Source organism: Chlamydomonas reinhardtii, chromosome 11 (assembly GCF_000002595.2).
Source record: "Chlamydomonas reinhardtii strain CC-503 cw92 mt+ chromosome 11, whole genome shotgun sequence".
In the NCBI taxonomy this organism is placed as follows: domain Eukaryota; kingdom Viridiplantae; phylum Chlorophyta; class Chlorophyceae; order Chlamydomonadales; family Chlamydomonadaceae; genus Chlamydomonas; species Chlamydomonas reinhardtii.
This window is the reverse complement of record NC_057014.1, coordinates 3709051-3730218: the sequence shown is the minus strand read 5'-3', so window position 1 is coordinate 3730218 and position 21168 is coordinate 3709051. Positions and strand designations below refer to the sequence as shown.

The following is a 21168-nucleotide window of genomic DNA, read 5'->3' as shown; positions in this document are numbered from 1 at the left end:
CACACAGCCGCGCTCGTCATCAATCAGCAGCTGCCCTCCCCCTCTTCAGGCTGTCTCTGTGCGAAGTATGCTGTAGTCCACTTCCATGTGTTGCAAGCCCAATTTTACTCGCAATCACTGCCCATCAAACGCCACGCCAACCTGCAAAGCAGTCCGACGCCTGCGTTCTCCATGCTCCGGCTTGTCTGTGATACGCCTTGAATTGGCAATGTACATTTGCCTCAATAATTTGCGCGGTGTAATAAGGGTCAGACTTCTGGGTTAGGATGGTTGTAACCCTGTCATCGTGTCCAGAAAACATTCAAGGTGAGTTAGCTCGGTATTTGGCAGTGAGACTTTAAACTTGACATCGCGCGGGTGGATGGTATGAAAGGCACCGGGCCTCGTCGCCGCGCCTGCGGAAAGGTGTGACGGAGGCGGGAGGGCCCTTCCTAGCCCTCCTCTCCGCTCCTTGACAAGCCCGTGCTCATGCCGTCGCCTGGAAGCCTTCAAGCAGGCCGTACGCAGTTGGGGGTGGTACCTGAAGTTTCTAACCTGAACACCACTCCTCCATGCCAGGTTGTCCAACCGAACAGCGGAGCGGGCAAGCAACCCGCCTTCCCTTGCGCCCCTACTTGATGGCTTGGCGTTATCGCAACCCAGGCCTTCCGCAAAAAACAACTGTGGCCTGTGAACCAACCTCTCAAGCGCACTGTGCCCGGCCGGGCACGGGACACCGTGCGAACCCACCGTACACAGCACGGCACTACCTTAACGCGGTGCATTGCTCCGGCAGCGGCAACCTACGAATGCGCTGGCACCCCTTTTCTACCGCACTCTTGCCTTTTTCCTCCCTCCTACGCCCTCACAAGACCACACAGGCTCCCACAAGACCACACACGCTCCCACAAGACACACTCGGGCCTCTCATGCCGCTGCTTCATGCCTCATTCGCCTCAGCAGGAGCAGGCGCCGCCGGGCGCCGCCGCGGGCGCTGCGCCTAGCTTGATGCCGCCCACGGCCGTGGTCTCGAGCAGCGCCGGCGTGTCAAGGATCTGGACGCATGGGGAGGGGGATGCGGGCGGTGAGTGGGCATGGGCGAGGAGGGGTGAAAGGGTGGAGCGAGCGGGGGAGCAGCGCCGCAGCGCGCATGTGTACGTTAGCCCGAGGCGACGGCGAACAAGCGCTACCGGCGCGGCGGGCACGGCACACACCATTGCGTTTATGCTGAGGCGGTACCTCCGAGCACCGGGATTGGAATAACCGACCTCCTCGGCCGCACCTTGGCCAGCAGCCGCCACTCAGGGGAGGGGCGGCCCACGACCACATGGCCAGCCTTGCCCATCGGCCTTTGCCCCGTGCACGATGGTACTCCACCAGCCACCGCTTGAACGCTATGCTTCCCTTCACCCCCACCCACCACAGTGACTCTGCTGACCCCAGCACACGGTCGACCTCAGACGTGGTGGCCACCACCACTAACCCATACCCCGTGTCCCCACCCCTTCGTCCAGCCCGGCCCCACCTTGGCCAGCAGCTCCTCAAAGGCCTGCCCCACCGCCACATTGCCCTTGGCCGACGTCTCCACAAACAGGCAGCCGTGCCGCCGCGCGAAGTCGTGTCCCTCCTGCGTCGCCACCTGCCGCGCCGAGTCCTGCGCGGGGTGCAGGTTGCATACGCATGACGAGGGCAGGAAGTGACAACAGGACCCCCTGCCCGCTGCCTATCAACCGAGCAGCTGCCCTACTGGCACGCGCGTGGCCCAACACGCCTGCGTCACACGCCACGCATACCCAGACTCCTGCTTTGGCGCCAGTCCCACCGTTCCCGCATACACCCTTGCTATCCCCCCTACTGCCGCCACTGCCCCTCTCCCCTGGTTAATTTTGGGGTTGGAATGAATTAAACCCCACCCCCCCGAGCCCGGGCGGTGACATTTATCGCCGGCGCTGCTTGCCCTGCTGCTCCACGACGCCTCGGCCCACATCCCGTAAGTATGTTCGCTTGCAACTAACGCCTCTGCCTGCACTCCGCTCGTTTTCGTTGGTTTTGGTTTAGTTTGGGCTGGTATTTACAACCCCCCCCACACACACACACACACATACACATACACACACACACTCACACTGCCCCCCCCCTCCCCCCGCAGCTCTCACCAGGTCTGTCTTGTTGGCCACCACCATCTGGATGGCGCCCTCCACCGTGCTGTACATGTCCCACTCCCGCATCCAGGCGCCCTCCAGAGCCTCGAACGTCTCGCGCCGCGTCACGTCGTACACTGCGTCAGGGCGTGGGCGTACACGTGTCAAATCCCAACAATGTGTCCCAGTATGACTGGATAGCTGGAAAGCCCATCCAAACATGGAACGGCAGGGCCAACGCGACAGTACGGTAGCATCCGGGGCTTGGCGCGAGACTAGCGAACTACACCGGCAGGCTAACCGGCAAGGGAGCCGCCATAGGGTGCAACGAGGACTTGGAACTAGGCACGGAAGCTGTATGAGCCCGTACGTAATCTCGAATCGCTCAGGGGCGACGGTTTTTAACCACCCTCCAGGCCCCAGCCCACTCGCCCGCACGCCCACCTGCCCGTCCGCACGCACGCACCCATGCACGCATGTCCGCACGCACGACCGCTCAACCGCCCACTCGCGCTCTCGCTCACCAAAGATGATGCCCTGTGCCCCCCGGTAGTAGCTGCTGGTCAGGGTGCGAAAGCTGCGGGCATGGGCAAAGAGGCCGGGCAGGAGGTCCAGGAGAAGGGGCTAAATTGCCTGGCAGGCGTGGCGGGTGAAGGGCGTGGCCCACGTGCACCCGCTGCAGCTGGGCCAAACCCCTGAAGCAAGGGCCCCTCATCACTACACACACACACCCGACCATGGCGCCCGCACTCCAGCGTGCCGACCTGGCGACGCGACCGTAGAGCGACATTCGCTGCGCCAGAAGCCCTCCGTTCAAACTCGCCCAGGACCTCTAGTGGCCGTACCGCACGAACATGTCCCGGCAGCTTCATGCAATCCAGGGTTGGGCTCCCGTTTCCCTGCCCCACCCCATTGGGATCAGGCGTATGCCCCTCCTCCACCACCGCCATTACCTCCACCACCCAACACGAGGCATGCTCACCGCTCTTGCCCCGCGGTGTCCCACACTGTCAACTTGCAGCGCTTGCCCTCCGCCTCCAGGTATTTTACTTTGAAGTCCACGCCTGCGTGCCGTGCATGATGTGCGCGAACGGACGCATTCGTTTTTGTAAAGTACCCTCCGGGCTCGAAGGAATAAGTGGGTCCCATGACTCGAACTCATGCGATTGCTCGTGGAGAGTTAGCCAGCCCATTTGGGAAGTCGTGCCGGCGCCTGACGCACGGCCCGCATCAAGCTGACACGGCCGGCCCTGCACGCCCGTCCCGGCATTCTCCCATATGCAACGCCAGCACGCCTCAGCAAGTCCATTCGGGGAGCCGAGGCGGCGCCGGCCCTTGCAGCACCAAGCTGACACGGCCGTGCCCCTCCCGCCGGCCCCCTGAGTCGTCCCCAGCGCCCTATGGCTCGGCTACTCGCACCCCGCCGTGCGTACATGCCCATTACCCGCCACCGGAGAGGCTGCACACAACCAGCTAGCGACCCCGTGGGCTCACACGGTGTCTCACCGATGGTCGACGTGGTGTTTTCCTCAAACGAGCCAGACGTGAAGCGCGTCAAGATGCAGCTTTTACCTACGCCACTATCGCCTACCAGCAAAACCTGGGGGTTGCGAAGGAGGCGTTTTAAGCTTCACATCCGTCGACCCATGCTGTCACCCGACGCCGAACGCGCGCACCCAACCTAAACTTACTTTGAATGTATAGTCATGTGTATCGACCATCGCGATGACACGCTAGCGAGCAGAACTTGGGCGAAAGCAACAGTTACTGAGTCGCCCGGGGCCGTGTCGGAGAGGCAGAGGCTGCGTAAACCATTCAGGGGACTACAATGCGGTTAATTCGCGTTTGCGCCAGCAGAATTGCGCGAGGAGCTACCGAACCCAAGTGGCGCTAGATCCAGTGTGCCTCGGCACCGTCGCACCGATGTTGCACGCGTGTCTGTGCCCGCCAGTCCTTGCTGCCCCGGTGCCACTACTGGATTGCAAAGACGAGGACCGCGGGAAAGAGGCGGCTGCGCAGCATTAGCCGTGCCTTGCAAGCATTGCTCACCAAGCTGCAGCCATGGGTGCAAGCGTGGTCTACAAGTCAAAGTCTGATGGACGTCTGGGCCTCTAGGGGTGCAGTGCTTGCGCGTGAGGACACCCTAGCGCCTTCCATTTGCACCAGGGACGGCATGGCATGATGCCCGTTTGGGAGGAAGTCCAAACATCACGGACAGGAGAACGGATCGACAGTGTACCGTAATACCGCCCAGTCCCATTCCGCCTTCGTAAATCAGTAACTTCAGAACCCCCGAACTCAATCCACCCCACCCCCCTACACGTTCCCGCCGCGCTATGGCGCTGTTTGGTTACGTTGCAGCTTTGCGCTACATGCTCACAACCTCACTCTGTCGGCCGTGGACATGACAACCCACTGCACACGTTTGCACGCTGCGCTACTTCTCGGTGTGGTCGTCCCTCTCCTCCCCAGCGGGGCCGCCGGCCCGGCGCTTGTTGCGGCCCAGGCGCGGTGATACGGGCTTGGTGAGCGGCTTGGCGGGCGGCGGCTTGGTGGGGGCCGGCGCCGACAGGTCCGGCATGGGCCGCGCGTGAAACACCGCCGCCTTGCGCAGCTGCCGCCGCTCCTCCTCATCGCGCATACGCGCCTCCTGCGCCGCCAGCTGTTGGGCCACCTGCAGTGCAAGGGGTGGTGCGTAGGGCCGAGAGTATCAGTGGCGATGCAAGCTAATACAGCTCCCATCCTCCGAAGGATTCTTCGCCTGCTATGGCACATGCCCAGGCTGCACACGGCCAACCCTCACCTCGGTCTCCTTCCACTTCTCCTCCACGGTGCGGTTGAACACCTCGCGCTCCACCGCGCGCGCCGAAGTGGCCAAGTGCACCTCCTCCGGCACCGTCAGCACGGCGCCCGAGTCGTGCACGCGGAACGGCGCACCCTTCCACATCGGCCGCGCCTGCAGGACAGCCAGCCGCCAGCGGCAGCACCAAGATGTTCGCCACCTGCCACACATCCAAAGCACTACGGCTGCTGCTAGCACAGCAGTTGGAGATACGGAGGCCGCGCCGCTGCCCCGCCCCATGTGCACCAGTACCCTTTCCCTTCCACTACACCTTGAACTCCGCCTCCGCCCGCCGCGCCGCCTCCTCCTCCTGCAGCGCACGCCGCCTCTTCTCCTCGTAATCCTCGTGCCGGGCCTGCAGACAGTCGACACGGTGACATGGCGCGTCAACATGGCGGGTGCAGGCAGTGATAACATGGCCTCGAGGCCATGAGCCCGCACTTGTGCCCCCTGGCCAGACCGCGTGTGGGTGCGGGCATCACACAGCACATGCATGCGGTACGAGCTACTCACGTCGCTGGCCAGTCCAAAGGGCTCGGGCACTGTGAGGGACTTGGGCTCGGGGCGCGGCGGCACAAGCGGCATGTCCGTGGACAGCGGCAGGCCCAGCGCGCGCGGCACCTACAGGCCACGGGAGAGCAAATGCGCGCCTGGGTCATAAAGAGCGACCGAGACAGGTGCTGCCGCATTGTCCCACCCGCTCAGCCAAGTCCACGCCCTTATGCCATGACGAGATGCCTCACCCGCGCCCGCTTGGCCGCTTCCTCCTCGGCTGTCAGCCGGGCAGCCATGGCGTTGCGGTGCGCCGTGCCGCGCTGCTCGGTGGCCAGGCGGAATGGCTCCGGCACCGTGGGCGCGGGGGCCTCGCCGTGGTGGCCGACCGGCAGGTCCACCCTGTCGGGAAGCAGCCGGGCATTAAAGTGCAAAAGACTTGGATGCGATCCAAAGCATGCCAGTTGTTTCTACACAGAGTACGCCCGACATTGCACGTGCATTGCTGCGGGTGCGCACTGCCCACCCACCCGGGCACGCTGAGGAACTTCGGCACTGGCCGCGCCCGGAACTCATGTTGCGGCTCCTCCGGAATTTTGCTCTGCAGTCGTGAGTTCCCCATCGCACACCGCAGGAGGCAAGCAGAGCCGGTGACCAGACAAGAAAACAGCATCGTGATCAGTTGGGGCCAGCTGAATGCTTCGCAAGAGCGGTGGCAGTGAACGGAGGTCGGGTCCGGCGCCACTCACCTCGCGAGCACGCATCTTTGTCCGCAGCATGGGCGACCGCGGTACTACAAGCTCCTGTGCACATGCAGATGGGCGCCATCAACACCGTTCATGTGCTTGCGCTAGCTAGCAGTCAGGTGTTGTTTCACATCGAGTGTATCCAACGTTGGCCCTGGACCAGTTCTTAACCCTCTGCACCTGCCGCCACGCCCTGGCCGCCCCAGACTCGGCATCATCCTCACCGGGTTGTACGCCACGCTCTTGCGGGCGCGCTTGGGCAGGTCCCGCTCCACCTTGTCCTCAGGCCGCGAGCCCGAGGGCCCGGCCGCCCCGCCCACCTGCTCCTCCTGCTGCTGCCGCTGCTGTCGCACCTCGGCGCGGTCGTCGCTGACGAAGTGGAAGGGCTGAGGCAGCGTAAGCTCGCGCTTCTCCACCTTGGGCACACCAATGAGCCCAGAGCTGTGCAGTACCAGTGGGCTGTGGAGGTTGGGAGGTCAGGGGTACAAGTTTGCTGAGTCAAAGCTAGGGCTATCATTCATAACGCGCAGCAGGCAGAACTGGCAGTGGTCTCCGCTGGCACCTACTTGAGGGTGCTGGCCCGGAATTGGGGCATGGCCGCCATCTCCTCTGCCTCCGCCACCTCACGCGGCTTGAATGCAGGAGCCCGCGAGCGCGCGTTGGTCAGCAGCGTGGGCTCCTGTAAACATGCAGGCCGCCAGCGAGCTAATGCGGGTTACCGTTTGTACAGATAGGGCTTGATGCTGTCCATGTCCGTCCTTGCGCCCAACTGTACCTTCGCCTCGGTGATGGACAGCGGCTTGGACGGCGCGGGCTGGTCGGGCTTGCGCTTGAAGCGGCCCGGCGTCTTGTCAAACTCCTTGACGCGCAGCACCAGCGGCTTGTAGGGCGAGCCATCATCGGCGCCCGAGCCATCCTGGAAAGGAAAGAACAAGGCAGCGGCCGACAGGGCGCAGGTCCCCAAGCCCAGCAATACCGAAGAGTCAGCATCAAGGTAAAGGCGATGGGCATGGAAGGGGCGCGCCCTGCCGTGTCGAAATGCCATAAGTACAAAACGCGCATCGGGCACATCCATCCAAGACTGGCGTGTGGACCAGTCTTTGTGCGCGCGCAGGGCATGTCGTGGGAATCCAACTCAACCGGATCGGCCTCGTCACCATCATCATCATCATCCCGTTGCCTGTGCTGCTGCTCGACCTGCTTTCCGCCGTGCACCGCGGCCCGCTTGGTGGTCGCCAGCTCCACATCCTGGCGCGGCGCAGGTGCACATTACAGCGGAAGGGGCTTTAAACTCACACGTGACAAGGTCAGCGCATGCATCAGCGCCTAGCTAATGCGCGGCGCCAAAGCAACACGAAAGGCAAGATCACAACCCCTGTTTGCTTAGCTTGTCAGGGTTAGCTAGGAACGCCCCTGCCCACCTGCGGCACGGTGAGCTGCTTGGTGGAGCGCAGCGGCATGACGCGCTTGGGCTGCAGCATCTTAGCCAGCGCGCGGCCGGCCTTGGGCCCACCACCAGCGGCGGTGCCCTTGGGTGCCAGCTGACAGGCATCGGCGCCCTCGCCGCTAGCGCCCGCAGCCTTGCTACTCTTTGCTTTAGCCACGGCCTTAGCCTTCGCCACCAGCAGCTGTGCCGCCTTGGGCTTGGCCTTGAGCTTCATGGCCACCTTCACGGGCTTCAACTGCGAGGTGCATACGGTCATGGCATTGTTAGCCCTTCATTGCACGACACTGGGACTGGAACGGCGCCCAAAGACACTGCGCGACTGTAAGGATACCTGCCGCTGGCCGTTTACTGGGACCTATATCACCCCGACAGGTAACATGTGCAACACCATTCGCTGACCCCGCGCTTTCCACTGCCCGCTAGCTACGACCGACGCCTCCTGCAGCTGTCCACGGCCGCGCTCAGAGTTCGTTGGATTTCGCAGTACTCCAATGACTGCGCTCACCTCCTTGGCTGCCTTGCCGCGGCCACCTGATCCTGCCGCCGCCGCTGCATGCTGTGCCCGTGTCTTTGGCACCACAGGTGCTGATACTGCTGCTGCTTTCGCCACAGTTTCGTTGCCCTTCGCTGCTTTCGCCACATGGCCCTTCTCAGAGCCACCTGCGCGAAGCAGACACAAAAGCACGTTGGCTGTCGCAAAACGCCGTAGTGGCGGTACAACCCAGCCCCCACAGGCCATTTGGTGCTGCAGGACTTGCCTTCCTTGGCTTTGCGCTTCTTCTGACTGACAGCCACCCCCACCGCAGCTGGCTGCTTATTGGTGGTCTGCGAGTCAATGGGAGCAGGGTGGGCGCGCAAGGTTTCAGGTTTGCCTATTGGCACGGTCGGACTTGCCGTAGACAGGACCACCTGAGACACCATACCTTCACCTCGGCTGCCTTAGATGGCCCCGCCTCAACTGCCACATTCTTTTCCTTCAGAGGCATCCGAGGAGCACTGGTCGCTGCATTTTCGGCTTCCTCCTCGGCCAGGACCGCTGCGCAAGGCCATGGTCAACAGCACGTCAGTGGGTACGTCCCCTCAATACTCTGAGACCGAAAGTACTTATGTACATATCCTGGTTGCCCCTGGGCACACCTTCTTCCTGTGCTGCAAACCAGGAGCTGCCCTGCGAATCCGTGTTCTCAGCCTCAAAATCGTAGTGTTGGGGAGCGTCAAACTCATAGCGCGTGTCTACGAGGACCTCCATTTCGTCAAAGCTCCTAAATGACGCTGGGGTGGGTTGCGTCTTCAGAGCGACATAATGGACAGCTGGGGAGCTGCGGAAGTTGTCTCGGGGCCTGGGAGTGAGTGCTAATCTTTATGTTCTGTGTTAGTCAAGGCCTGCCACAGTGCGGGTGTTGAGTCCGCGAGGGATTGCGCTCGGCTACCCGGAATGGAAAATCCAGTTCCATGAACCCTGCAAGCCGCTGTCTCACGCAGCACATTACCTGTATGGCATGCACGCAATTGTTTCAGCGATTAAGACCAAAATAATGATGGGATATAAGCACACTCAACATCGTTTCTGACTGGCCGCCAAGAGGTCTCCACAACTGTCGCATGCTTCCGTCAATAGACATGTCTGAGATGCGTACATACATGCGTCGCATTGGTGGCAGCAAGGCGGCGCTGCCCAGGCGATGCAGCGACCGGCGCTCATCCCTTCACTGTACGTGCATGCTGCCACCCCCGCAGCTCACCGGCAGCGCGGCCGCCAACCCCCGCAGCATCTATAGCCCCCTTGCATTGGCTTATCTTGGGGACGCAGTCTGGGAGGTAAGCATGGCTGGTGGGCTGGCGTGTGCACGTCACGCAATGCCAGAGGGACGTGTGCCGAAGTGTCAGGCCCACACAGGCTCACACACGGGCCCTGGAGCTGGAGTTAGATATGCTGCCTCAGGGGCAGCAGGCGAGGCCACATGAGTCTCCGCAAGCCCTAGGCAATACCGCTGGGCCAGGGCGGCTGCAGATGCCTGCTGACGCAAGGCAGGTGGACAGCGATGGTGCGGTCAGCAGCTCGTGCACTGCTGACGGGGGGCCGCCACTACACCTCCCCTCCAGCGGCGGCGGCGGCGGCGGCACTGGTGAGGAGGTGCGCGGTCAAGCGGCCGCCTTTAATGCGCAGCAGACCGGAACTAGCAGCAGCAGAAACGGTGGCGGTGATAGCGGAGGCGGCGCACCGGGGCACGGGAGAGCGGCGGCGCTCGGCCACTTGGCTTCACTCACGCGGCAACAGCGCAAGCTGTGGGCGAGCGCGACTTTTCAGGTAGGCAACTTGACGGGTTATGTGATGCAAGCTGGCACTAAGTGCTTCGTCTTCAGCCGTACAGTGATGTCATGAGCTCGTGAGCAGGAGTGCCATTTGATCGTTGACGCCTGTACACTTGCCTTCACCTGGGCAGGCCCAGGTCTTCGATGCGCTCACAGGCGTGGGTCTTCCCCTCATACCGCCGTCGCCGTCGCCACTACCCGCGCCTTCCACATCCGGCGAGCATCTACCAGCTCCACACCCAGCGTCCGAAGTGCTGGGACGGACCTCGACGACTGGCCCTGACGCGTGTGCCTCGGCCGCAGCGTCGATGCCTATTACAGTTTCACCCGCGGGAGCTGCAGCCATAGCAGCCGCTGCAGCCACAGATGCCTCCGGTGCAGCTGCGTCGCAGCTGCTTGTGTTGACGCCTGCCGAGGCTGATGTGCTGCGCTGGGGCCGCAACGCCGCGGTGGGCAGCATACCCAAGTCCGTCAGCGCCGGGACCTACAAGAAGGCCACGGCAGTGGAGGTGCTGGTGAGCTGCGTGACGGGCTGGTGGGGGCCGGGTGCGTAGAAACTGTACAGCAAGGACCCCACTACGATAGGGACGGGGCCTGCCTACCAGCAGAATGCATGTGCAGGGGTGGCGCCCAGCAGTAGCATGCCGAACATTTAGGGGGCCGCACTTCTCGCCTTCCGGTTTGCGTCCAAATGAACGTCCCCTGCAATCAATGCATGCACGCGCCGTGAGCCGTGACTGCCGGCGCCTGTGCTCCCACCCCCCCTCCCCACCCGCTGGCAGGTCGCCCACCTGTACCTCACAGCGCCCCAGCGCTGTGCGCAGCTCATACAGGCGGCCGTGTCGGCGGTGCCGCTGCAGCCATGAGCAAGGAGAGGAGGCAGCAGGGGGGGGCTGGAGGATCATGGGTGTCGGGGCTTGACATTATCGGCGGTATGTGACCTGGCGCTGTGGTAGGAGCTGGCACGGCCACGTGGGGGGCGGCAACACGTTCAGCAATGATATGACGCTCTCGGGCCTCAGGATCGGAGTCGTGTGGAACATACCCGGCGCCTTCCGCAGCCGGGGTGCGGGTGTGTAGCATGGCGGCGGTTGGCCGGCGGGGCAGGTTGGCGTGGCGGAGCGCACAGCTCAAGCTTTGGAGGACCGGCCGGATGGCCTGATGGTTCGCCAGTGGGCACCGGGGACCTACCACGGGGCGCTGAGGGCGCGGTACGGCCCAGCCAGTCATCCCCACCAACATGGCCAAGTAGTGCCAGTGGTGGGGCGGCCGGGATGACTTGGCCGCCGGGAGCCGCCCGTGCCAGCACGTGTTGCTTGGGGCTGCACACACATCGCCGACACGGAGGACTGCGTGCAGTGACAGGCATGTTGCGCTGCCCGGGGGTCAACTGTGAGGGCGGATGGTGGGCGACCTGAGAAGCAAGTGTGTAGCGACAGACAAAATTGTAGGCACCGATGCTCAGTAGTTGAAGATGTGATTAAAAGGAGCGGTTTGCAGTTCGGGTCCTGGAGTGGCGTGTCTACAAGCGGACATGCGGTCAAGCACGGTGCGAACGGGCGTGTAGGGGCATCGGCACGCCATTAAAACGTTTGCGCACCCTGAGCATCTGCATGCTACACATTAACACGTTTTGCCCTGGCCAGCCTCCGGTTTGGATGTATACAGTCGGTTTCTGGATGCCGTTTATAAGACAGCAGTGCCATCTGCACCGGTCAGGTACAAGTGCTGCATGGGGGCGGGGTCCTCTGACCTCTGCAGTTGCTACACGCAAGCGGCAAGCCCCCATCTGGCCATCTCCCTTGCCACCTGCTGGGGCCTTGTCCGAATCTGACACAGCACCATTTGCCCCCTACTGCCATGTGAGATGCAGAAGACATGTTAACTTGCAAGTTAAAGAAGATGAACTAAACGTGCGTGCCTTCTAGTGCATTACGGTACTGTGCCACGTCAATGATGGTGGCGTCGGCCGATTAGAGCTCGACTGCTTGGCAAGAAATGAGACCTGGAAGGCAACAGGGTCCAGGCGGAGCGAAACGTGGCGAAAGAAGGGCAAGATTGGAGCGGTGGAGCGTGTCGGGAAGACAACAACCCTCGAGCTCGTGCCTCCCGCATCAGGTGGCCCGCAGGATCCGCCCCAACACTCTCTCCTCTGGGGTTCCCCGAGCCCACGAGTTCTAATCAGTGACGCGCTCGGTACACACTGTATGTAGCACAATTGGATACGATGGCCATCCAAGTGTCCAATTCACTCGGCAGACGTCTAGCCAAGTCGCCTGTGCCACTATCGCATGCTCGTCCTCCCACAGCCCCTTGTATCTGCTTTTGAGACCTAGTTTATATAATCCAATGAGCTAGGGTTCGTTGATAGGGGAGGAGAAGCTAGCATGGACGGCGCGTTCTTACTTTTGTTCGTGGCCTCCTGGTTAGGGTCAGCGACCAGCCAGGACTCAGCGGCAACAGTCATAACCGCGTCACAGCTACACAAGGCTCTTCAGAATGAGTCGATTCAGTCAATTTTGTTGGCGACCAGCATCGTTGTGAACCCGGCCAGGGACTGGCCAGACGTAGTCCAGGTGTCTCGTAATATCACACTGGCTGCGTACCCATCGCTGCGGGAGGGCGCGGTTTATGCCCAGCTGGACTACGCGAATGCCCAGATGCTCATAGCGCTGGCACCTGGCGTCACGTTAACATACGTCGGCTTAGAGGTAAGAATGTCTTTAGAAAGGCGGGAGTTCCGTGGTAACAGTCCACAGTGTGAGAGGTGTGAGGAGGCCTGTTAGGCGGAGGAGTGCGCAGGCCACAGCCGGGCCGGTCGCGGTCCCGCGTCATGGCCTACGCACCATATGCTGCGAGAGCGCTTCGTACTAGAGGAGATACGCCTGTGTTGGTGGAGGTAGGCCCCTGGCAAACCCAGGCCCTGCCTGATCAGGGGCTTCCCTGCCTGCCCCACTCCCCTCGTGTGCCCTGGCTCCCTGACCCCGCAACTCCATTCCCCCTGACCCGGGACCCCTGTGTCCCTCCTGCTGCCCCCAACCAGGTTCTGAACTCCATGGACCTGTTCGGCCTGTCGCACCAGCCGCTGCGCTTCTCGCCCAACGCCACCCTGCGCTGGGAGCGCTGCGTGGTGCGGCGCCGGGTGGGTTGGAGCCCCGAGGCCTCGCTGCTCAACCTGCTGGCGGCGCCGCGGTGAGGGGCGGCAGGGGGCAGGGCGGCTCTGACAGCTCTTCCGGGGCCCAGAGGGGGGGCGGGGTTGGAGGGGAGATGAGGTATGACAAAGCCCACCGAGCAGGCCACTGGGGCCGGCAGGGGTGTAGGGACAGGGATAGGGACAGGGTCGCTACGTGCGTGCATGGAGTTGGTCAGACCTGGAGGGTTGAGGTGGGAGAGCGGGGCCTGTGTGCGTGAAGGGAGAGGGCGCACCCACCCATACACACACGCACACGTGTCTTTGCGCTTGGTTATCCTTGTGCTTCTTAACGAACGCAAACGCACGCGCGCACATATTGGGCGGGCTTTTGTTTCGTTTTATAACACGCACACGCACATGCAGCACAAACGCCTGCCGCCGTCCTCAATGCCACCGGCCCTGCCCCCCCCTGCGCTGCTGCCACAGGCCCGCCGACGAGCCGGGTCCGCAGTCGGCCTGGCTCTCCTCCACTGCCGCCGGCGCCCGTGTGACCTACGCCTCCACCACCGGTCCCGCGGGGCCCCCGGGCGGCGGCGGCACCTGGTCCTGGCCGCGGGCGGTCAACGTGGTGGACTTCCGACTGGCAGTGCCCGTGGACACGTGAGAGCGAGCCAGGGGCGGGAGGGGGGAGCGGGAGGTCCGGGGGGGGGGGGCAAGGGGGTGTGCAGCAGAAGGGGTCTATGGGGGGGGGCAGGGTGAGCGGGGCGTGGAGAATAGGGAGTGGCGGGATGTGAGGGTGATGCGGGGGACCAGATGAGTGGAGGACCCCACCGCCCTCTCTACTGCTCCGTGTCCTGGTGCCAGCCACCCGGGGGCGGGTGCAGGTCCATCCGGCGCTGACACCTCCTGGCACTCGCCCGCCGCGTTCAGCGCTCCCCGGTCCACTCGCACCTCCTGCACACAGGTCACTGGCGTTTCAAAACATCTCCATGGGCGGCTACAAGCAAGTGCGTGTGCGTGTCGGAGGGTTGGACGCGCGCGCGTGTGTGTGTGTGTGTGTATATGTTTGCGTGTGTATGCACCACATGTAGTTTATGTGTGCCGGTGGGGGTCCGCGGGCCGGCTGAGCAGGCGTGTGTCAGGCTGGAGTGACTGGGTGGCTGGAGTGATGGCTGCCCCCCCCCCTCCCCTTCAGGTGATGGTGGACACCTGGTATGTGGTGGAAAACTGGGTCAGTGAGGACTGCATGCGGCGCAAGAGCGGCGTGGAGGTGAGGCGGGGGGTCCATGTGGGGCCATGGCGGAGTGCAGCAGGGCGTGGCCTAGAAGCTCCCCACACGACTACCGTATCCTGGCTCCAGCATTGATGCCAGCTGCCCGTCGCCCTTGATAACACCAAATGCCTGCCTGCCCGCCTGCCTGCCCGCCTGCCCTCTCCGCCCTCTCCGCCCGGCCCCGCAGTGCCTGACGTCCCTGGCGCTGCAGCTGGACCAGCAGGACTCGGGAGGGTCGGGCGGCGGGGCGGCGCCAGGAGCGGGTAGCGGCGGCGGCAGCAGCAGTGGTGGCGGTAGCGGCAGTGGCGGTAGCAGCAGTGGCAGTAGCAACAACACGGCCACGGTGAGGGGGGCGCGTGCGGCTGTCCGAGGACAGCGGGGGGAGGGGCCGGAGGGACCACCCGCCCAAAGGCAGATGGATGGGCACAATGCTGGCCTTGGAAGGGGCGTGGGCTTCAGATGTGGGTGTGGACGCGTGCCCCGCACGCCCTCATCACCGCGGTGTGCTAGTGTCGCCCACAGCTGGTGCTCCACTCCTCTCCCCTAGCTAGTAGCTACCCAACGTGGCCGCCCCCGTACCCACGTGACCGCCCGCAGATCGTCACCATTGCGGTGGTGGTGCCGGCGGCGGTGGTGCTGCTGGCGGCGGCGGCGGGCGTCATTTTCATGATGGCGCGACGGCATCGGCGGCGGCGGTGCAGTGGCGGCGGCAGCAGCCAAGCGCACCGCTCGCCGTTGGTTGCCACAGATAGCGAGGCTGATGAGGAGGAGGAAGAGGGAGGGGACGGGGAGGAGGGGGAGGGGGAAGAGGACCAGGCTGCGGAGGCTGCCGGCGAGGGCGGAGCCACCCGGACTCGCCTCAGCGTCCGGGCAGCCAGCGGTCGAGGCCGGGGGGGTGCCGGCCGGACCTCCAAGCCCAAGAAGGCGAAGCGGGGGCGTGCCACTGGTGGTGCCGGTGGCGCTGGTGGTGGTGGTGGTGGTGGTGGCCGGCGCGGGCGCGGCGGGGCTGTGGCGGCGGGCGGCGAGGAGGGCGACGACGAGGACGATGAGGGTGCAGACGGCAGCAGTGAGGTGTTTGAGGGGCTGGAGGCCAACACGGACCTGCCGCGCTGGTCGCCTGCGGCACAGGAGGTGGTGAGCGCGCGGGGGGGGGGCGGAGGCTCAGGCGGCTGATGTGGGCCTGCCGGGGCGAGGAGAGGGTGCTGGGCGACATGCCTACATGCCGGTACACTGCCTAACCTTCCTGTGTGTTTGTGCGACTCGCAGGAGCCCGACGTGGACCTGGAGGACCTGGAGGAAGACGGCCCGCTGCCAGCAGCAGCAGCAGCAGCAGCGGCAGGAGCAGCGGGCGGCGTGCAGGCGGGGGGCGCAGCGGCTGGACCGTCCACCGCCGCCGCAGCGGGCGTGGGGCAGCCCCCCTCTCCCGGTGCCCACCGCAAGCACCACCACGCAGTGCCCGCAGCCGCAGCGGCCGCCGCTGCGCCCAGCTCCAAATCACTGTCCTCCTCACCCCATGGAGCCGCCGCGCAGCCGGGCGCGCACTCGGGCCGGTTCTCCCGCGCCTCCAGCCACAGCGGCCGGCTCAAACCCGCCCTGTCCGTGGTGCTGGCAGACGAGGACCCGGACCAGGAGGCGGGCGAGGGCGGCGGCGAGGTGGTGCGCGTGTCGCCCGCTGGGGAGGCTCCGGCCCTGGCGCCCGCGGACATGGCGGCCGAGCTGACGCGGCTGGCGGCGGAGCTGAGGGGCAACGTGAGGGACACGGCCATCCGGCTGGACGCCATCATTGGCAGCGGCTCATTCGGCACCGTGTACCGGGGTGAGGAGGGGGCGGGGCGGGGCATGGGTTGAGGTCGCGTTTGGAGGGGGTTGCAAGGATGTTTGGAAAAGCGGTACAGGATGCACTGAAGACTGCAGGGGGGGTGAATAACTCAAGGGTAGTAAGGGGCGGCTTCAGTAGCTGCTTCCGGTCTCAACCTGGGACGTGGCTTTCCTCGTGGCTTTCGATCTCAACCTGGGACGTGGCTTTCCTCATCTCACCTCCCTCCCTCTCCTCCCCTCGCCTTCCCTCTGCGGGCCTCCTGTCCTCCCCTACCCCTGTACCGTGTTGCAGGCACGTGGCAGGGCCTGCCTGTGGCCATCAAGACAGTGGTGTTCAGCACCAGCGCCACCAGCAGGAGGCGGGCGCTGCAGGAGGCGGCGCTGTGAGTGGGGTCATAGCGGGTGTTTTGTGTTGTGTTGTGTTGTTTGTGGACTGTTGTGTTGTGCTCATGGGCGACAGGGCGACAGGGCGGTGGCGGCGAGGGCGGTGGTGGCTGAGGCAGGATGGTGGGCGGTGGCGGTGGCGGTGGCTTGTTCGCGGTGTGTGGGGGCGTCGGCCTACCTTACGGAGCCCTGGTGGCAGCATGAGGGTGCGGCATGGTGGTCCGGTCCCTTGCTGTGCGGGCTGCGGATGTGAGGCAGGCGGTGTGACACACGACTCACTGCCTCCCGCGCCCCTGCCGCTCCCCTCCCCCCTGGCTGCCGCCCCTCCCCTGCAGTTGCCAGAGCATCAACCACCCCAACGTCATTGTGAGTGCGGGTGCACGGATCCGGCCACAGCCCCACAGGCCCTACGCACATGGGTGACGCACGGGCACGACCTGGCGTGTGTGCGACCCGCTGTGCGCGTTGTCGTGAGTTCTTCCTATGTACGCCTTCTCCGCCTTTCCAGCCATCTTTGTAACCCCCTCTCCGCTGCCCCCTCTCCGCTGCCCCCCCTCTCCGCCGCCCCCTTTCCGCTGCCCCCCTCCCCTCCCCCTCCGCCGCCCCCTCCCCCCCCCCCTCAGTCCACGTACGCCAGTGAGGTCCAGCCGCTGGGCAACCCGCTCACCGACCCCGCCTCCGCCTCGCTGCCGCTGGCCAGCTCGGCCGCGGCCGCGGCTGGGGGCGCGCCGGTGTCGTCGGCGTCACAGAAGATCATGGTGCGACAGGGGTGGAGCGGGTGGGATGAGCTGCTGTCCTGGGGCAGGGCAGGAGGAACAAGGAATGTCGAGTACAAGTTAAAATGAAGGGATCTGTGGAGTGGGACTGGTGAAAACTCTCATCACCGCAGCGTCTTGCCCTCCTGCCCCCCTCCCTCCCTCCCTCCTCTCCCCCCACCCGCTGCCGTACAGGACTGGCGGCTGTACATCATCCAGGAGTATGCGGACGGCGGGCCGCTGCGGGGGCTGTACGGCAACCGCGCCGTGTGGCCGGGGCAGCCGGGCGAGGTGGACCTGGCGGCGGCGGTGGGGCTGGCGCTGGGCATTGCGCGCGCACTGGCGCACCTGCACAGCAAGCGCATCATACACGGAGGTGCGGGTGCGGGTGGGGGCGGGGGTGAGGGGCTAGTGCTGTGGCCTGTGGGCCGCAACCGTGTGTGGTGTGGGGGGGCGTTATGCCGTGGCTTTCACGACAGCGGTGACCTTGCCTGCTTCGACCCCACCGTGGCCCCCACTTGCGACTTTAGCTCCCCAGAGCTCTTAGTCATGGCATCACCCTAAGGCGCCCCTTTCCCCCTCCACCCCACCCCACCCCACCCACCCCCGCTTTTCCAAACATCCTTGGACCGCTTACACCCCCTGCCCACACACCCCCACACCCACGCACGCCCCCACAGACCTGAACCCCAACAATGTGCTGCTGAAGCGCGACCCGGGCGAGCCCTCCGGCTACGGCGTCAAGGTGGGCGACTTCGGTCTGAGCGTGATGCTGCCGCTCAACCGCACACACCTGTCCAACATGCGAATGGGCACCATGTTCTACATGTGCCCCGCCGTGGTGCTCAAGGTGAGGGGGCGGGCGGGGGGAGGGGCAGGGGGGTTGCAAATACCAGCCCAAACCCAAATCAAGCCACACTAGGGGGGAGGGGAGGGGGAGGGTTCAACAGGGGACAGTGCGCATGGCCCCAATCTGGTTCGGAAGGGGGGCCAGAGCGATGGAAAGGGCTTTTTGGTCGGCTCGGTTGCGGCTGTTTAGCGGGTATGCAAAAAGTCGAGGCAGCAGCAAGCGGTTGCGACTTGGCGGTTGTTTGATGTGCTGATGTTGTGTGTGGCCCCCTCCTCCTCCTTGCCGCTGCTGCGTGCAGGCGCAAGTGGGACCCGCCTCCGATGGTGAGTGATCGTGGGCGGTGCGCGGGCGGTGTCGGGAGGCACTCTTGTGTGGGCGCTGGAGGGTTGATGGGGGTTCTGATCATACCCGTACAGTATTTGTGTGTGTACGAGAGAGCACACGGAAGAAACACGTAGGACTTGCGTGTGTGTACGTGTGTATGTTTACCAGGCCGCGCCATTACCGCGGGGCACTTGGCCTCTGGCTCCGTGGCCACCCCCCTCCCGTGTGTCCCTTCCCTCCCCTCTGTCATGTCCCCTCCACTACGCTCTTCTCATCTGTGCCCTGCTTCCTCCCCCTTCTCTGTGCCCCGCTACCCCACCCCGGCCCCCTTCCGCAGTGTTCTCCCTGGGCGTGATGCTCTGGTGAGTGGAGTGGGGCGGCGGGGCACACGGCAGGGGATGGGAGTGGGGGTGGATCGAGCGGGCGGCAAGGCCCTTGATGGGGTCAGAGGGCGGTGGGCGTCGCGGCGGGTGCTACAGCGGGCAGCAGCACGGGCAAGGCGCACGAAACAGAGGCCGGCGTCTCAAGCTCGCCACCGCCCTCGCCTTGCCATTCGCCTATCACCACGCTCGCATACGGTACACTCCCGCCCTCATCCCATGCTCTTTCTTAATTTATAATGAATGTAACCCCATCCCAACTCACCCCACTGCCATCCCACCTCCCCTCAACCCGCCCGCTGCCCCCTCACCCCCCACCTGCAGGGAGCTGTACCACGGGCGGCGCGCGGGGGTGCGCACCAAGGAGGGCCCCCGCTACTGCTCCATCTTCCCCGCCTTCCCGCCCTCCTGCCCCGAGGCCTACCGCATCGTCACCCTGCACTGCCTGCAGCGCCAGCCCCAGAACCGCCCGCCCGCGGAGGCCGTGGTGCGGCACCTGGAGAGCCTGGCAGTGGCGCTGAGGGCGGCGGCGGCGCTGCGGCCCTACGCCTCAGAGCCCAGCAGGGGCTTCGGCAACGTGGCGGCGGCGGGGCAGGCCGAGTACGAGGCCTACCAGGCGCAGCAGCAGGCGCAGGGGCAGGGGCAGCAGGGGCAGGGGCAGGGGCAGGCGGCGGCGCACCGCGCGCCCATGTCGGCAGCGGCGGCGCTGGGAGGTGCAGGCGGCGGCGGCGGCGGCGGCGGTGGCGGCGGGCCGACCGCTGCCTACGTGCAGCCTTACCAACCGCACCCACAGCAACAGCAGCAGCTGCAGCCTCCGCCGCACCAATTCCGGTAGCAACTGCCCCACGCGCAGCCCCACGCGCAGGTGCAGGCGCAGGCGCCAGCATCCAGGGGAGAGGGCCCGGCTGGGTTTTACCCTGCCAATGGTCTAGCGGGCTGCACACGACCATTAGCTAGCTAGATGCGGCGGGGCCTGCGGCAGAGTATGTGCGGCGCTGAAGGCGGCTGTTGAAGATATGTTTGTTTCAGGCTTGTTATGGCAGCTGGACAGCTATGGGACGGATAGCGGCAGCCCAGACAACGCACGCAGCCTTAATATTAGCAAGTAAGGCATGAATTTGACACAGCGCACCGGATGTGCGTATGTGGGGTACCGGTATTAGGCTGATCTTTAGGTAAATGGAAAGGCCCGTTGCGGTTCTGTTGTGTCAACTAAATACTTGCGTCTGTTTTATTTGTGGGACGCACGTCTGTACCTGTGATCCATCTGCAGTGCGGTATGATTTATTCGAGGCCTGTGGGCTGCGCGGCTGTCGTGCGGCCGCGCGGGGCGTGGGCAGCTCACAGGGCGTACCGCACATGCTTTGATGCCGACTCGACACGTGGCTGCTTGCGTACTCTTGGCATGCTGTTGTTATGTGAGCCACTAGCAGCAATCATCGCACGCCGTATTTGCCACCGCACTGAGGCACTAAATATGCATTTGGGGCATTGCTCGAGGGCGGCGCTGCGGCTGCCTCACCCCCAGCCGCAACCGGCGGCGATTCGGTGCTGGGGACCTGCTGGGGGGCCTAAAACCTACAGTGCCGTTGCACACGCACATCATATACGGTATTGGCGATATCGGTTTAGCACATGCCTGCATTAGCAATACTGTGACATGAGGAGGTTGAGCGCGAGTGGACAAACAAAGACGTGCATCCTGATGCCGCTCGGTTGATGCGCGGGGAAGTGCACACCCGCAAGAGGCCGGGGTGTGCCGAGTGTGCTGTAACGTTGTGGCCGGGGCGCGCGGGTGGCTGGTTGAGCGGCAGGGCTGCCGCCGCACCGCCGCCACTGCGTCAAATATTCCGTACCTGACCGTCCGTACGGCCGTACGTCATAGGGTGCGGTGGCGGCAGCACTAGCGGCATCTTAGTGTGTGGTATGGTGACATGTCGCGCTGACAGTCTTCATTCCACCATGGACACTCGTTTTTGGGCTGGGCCCCCCGAGCGAAGCGATCCAGGGGTGGGCCGAAGCCCCCCAGGTTCGCCATAGCTCCACGAAGCGTAGCGTAGTGCTGAGCGGAGGACTACAACACTGGGACCCCAAACGACGTGTGTGTGTTTTGGGTGATTGCTGGCTGTGCTGTTGGACATTCGTTTTAAAGCTAGTTACGTGGTCCATCGAAAGCCGTCACAAGAGCACGCTCCAGTACTTTACTCAGCTCATCAAGTGTGTGTGTGTGTTACAGGATTGGAAGTGTGCATTCCTAATACCTGCAACGAGACTAACCGAGCCGCAAGGGC

General features: G+C 64.2%; 4 protein-coding genes across 4 annotated transcripts; 2 read left to right on the top strand and 2 right to left on the bottom strand.

Annotated features, from left to right (window-relative positions):
• Positions 1–50: 50 nt before the first annotated feature.
• CHLRE_11g482900v5 (uncharacterized protein) lies at positions 51–3962 on the bottom strand. Its single transcript, XM_001697290.2, has 7 exons — positions 3812–3962; positions 3627–3720; positions 3103–3184; positions 2645–2697; positions 2136–2257; positions 1505–1633; positions 51–1034 (listed from the first exon to the last, which is right to left on the bottom strand). The coding sequence occupies exons 1-7, from the start codon at positions 3839–3841 to the stop codon at positions 936–938; spliced, it is 609 nt and encodes a 202-aa protein (XP_001697342.1). The 5' UTR covers positions 3842–3962; the 3' UTR covers positions 51–935.
• A 48-nt stretch (positions 3963–4010) lies between these two features.
• CHLRE_11g482850v5 (uncharacterized protein) lies at positions 4011–8994 on the bottom strand. The gene is made up of 16 exons (XM_043067781.1): positions 8785–8994; positions 8571–8683; positions 8406–8472; positions 8153–8307; positions 7622–7882; positions 7341–7448; positions 6976–7116; positions 6767–6879; positions 6425–6659; positions 6204–6257; positions 5985–6055; positions 5706–5856; positions 5476–5583; positions 5234–5317; positions 4924–5076; positions 4011–4794 (listed from the first exon to the last, which is right to left on the bottom strand). Exons 2-16 carry the CDS (start codon positions 8631–8633, stop codon positions 4558–4560), a joined length of 2001 nt encoding a protein of 666 aa, XP_042919786.1. The 5' UTR covers positions 8634–8683; positions 8785–8994; the 3' UTR covers positions 4011–4557.
• A 178-nt stretch (positions 8995–9172) lies between these two features.
• Positions 9173–12058, top strand: CHLRE_11g482841v5 (uncharacterized protein). The gene is made up of 4 exons (XM_043067780.1): positions 9173–9465; positions 9545–9955; positions 10092–10475; positions 10743–12058. The coding sequence occupies exons 1-4, from the start codon at positions 9268–9270 to the stop codon at positions 10824–10826; spliced, it is 1077 nt and encodes a 358-aa protein (XP_042919785.1). The 5' UTR covers positions 9173–9267; the 3' UTR covers positions 10827–12058.
• Positions 12059–12142: 84 nt separating this feature from the next.
• On the top strand, positions 12143–21158 carry CHLRE_11g482800v5 (uncharacterized protein). The gene is made up of 16 exons (XM_043067779.1): positions 12143–12671; positions 13004–13152; positions 13580–13753; positions 14058–14100; positions 14289–14363; positions 14554–14709; positions 14964–15500; positions 15633–16182; positions 16477–16567; positions 16904–16934; positions 17192–17326; positions 17519–17699; positions 18004–18173; positions 18472–18496; positions 18835–18859; positions 19202–21158. The coding sequence occupies exons 1-16, from the start codon at positions 12348–12350 to the stop codon at positions 19710–19712; spliced, it is 3177 nt and encodes a 1058-aa protein (XP_042919784.1). The 5' UTR covers positions 12143–12347; the 3' UTR covers positions 19713–21158.
• Positions 21159–21168: the final 10 nt, after the last annotated feature.

Bases quoted from the DNA above. Each gene is read 5' to 3' on its own strand.
- CHLRE_11g482841v5 (XM_043067780.1), top strand. From the start codon at position 9,268: ATGTCTGAGATGCGTACATACATGCGTCGCATTGGTGGCAGCAAGGCG. The intron at 9,466-9,544 runs GTAAGCATGGCT...AGGCCCACACAG, and splicing joins TTGGGGACGCAGTCTGGGAG to GCTCACACACGGGCCCTGGA. The intron at 9,956-10,091 runs GTAGGCAACTTG...TCACCTGGGCAG, and splicing joins GGGCGAGCGCGACTTTTCAG to GCCCAGGTCTTCGATGCGCT.
- CHLRE_11g482850v5 (XM_043067781.1), bottom strand. From the start codon at position 8,633: ATGCCTCTGAAGGAAAAGAATGTGGCAGTTGAGGCGGGGCCATCTAAG. The intron at 6,258-6,424 runs GTGAGGATGATG...GCATGTGCACAG, and splicing joins AGAGCGTGGCGTACAACCCG to GAGCTTGTAGTACCGCGGTC. The intron at 5,584-5,705 runs GTGAGGCATCTC...CGTGGCCTGTAG, and splicing joins AAGCGGCCAAGCGGGCGCGG to GTGCCGCGCGCGCTGGGCCT.
- CHLRE_11g482800v5 (XM_043067779.1), top strand. From the start codon at position 12,348: ATGGACGGCGCGTTCTTACTTTTGTTCGTGGCCTCCTGGTTAGGGTCA. The intron at 16,568-16,903 runs GTGAGTGGGGTC...CCTCCCCTGCAG, and splicing joins GCGCTGCAGGAGGCGGCGCT to TTGCCAGAGCATCAACCACC. The intron at 17,700-18,003 runs GTGCGGGTGCGG...ACGCCCCCACAG, and splicing joins CAAGCGCATCATACACGGAG to ACCTGAACCCCAACAATGTG.
- CHLRE_11g482900v5 (XM_001697290.2), bottom strand. From the start codon at position 3,841: ATGGTCGATACACATGACTATACATTCAAA. The intron at 3,185-3,626 runs GTGAGACACCGT...CACGGCACGCAG, and splicing joins AAACACCACGTCGACCATCG to GCGTGGACTTCAAAGTAAAA. The intron at 1,634-2,135 runs GTGAGAGCTGCG...CACCCCGCGCAG, and splicing joins TGGCCAACAAGACAGACCTG to GACTCGGCGCGGCAGGTGGC.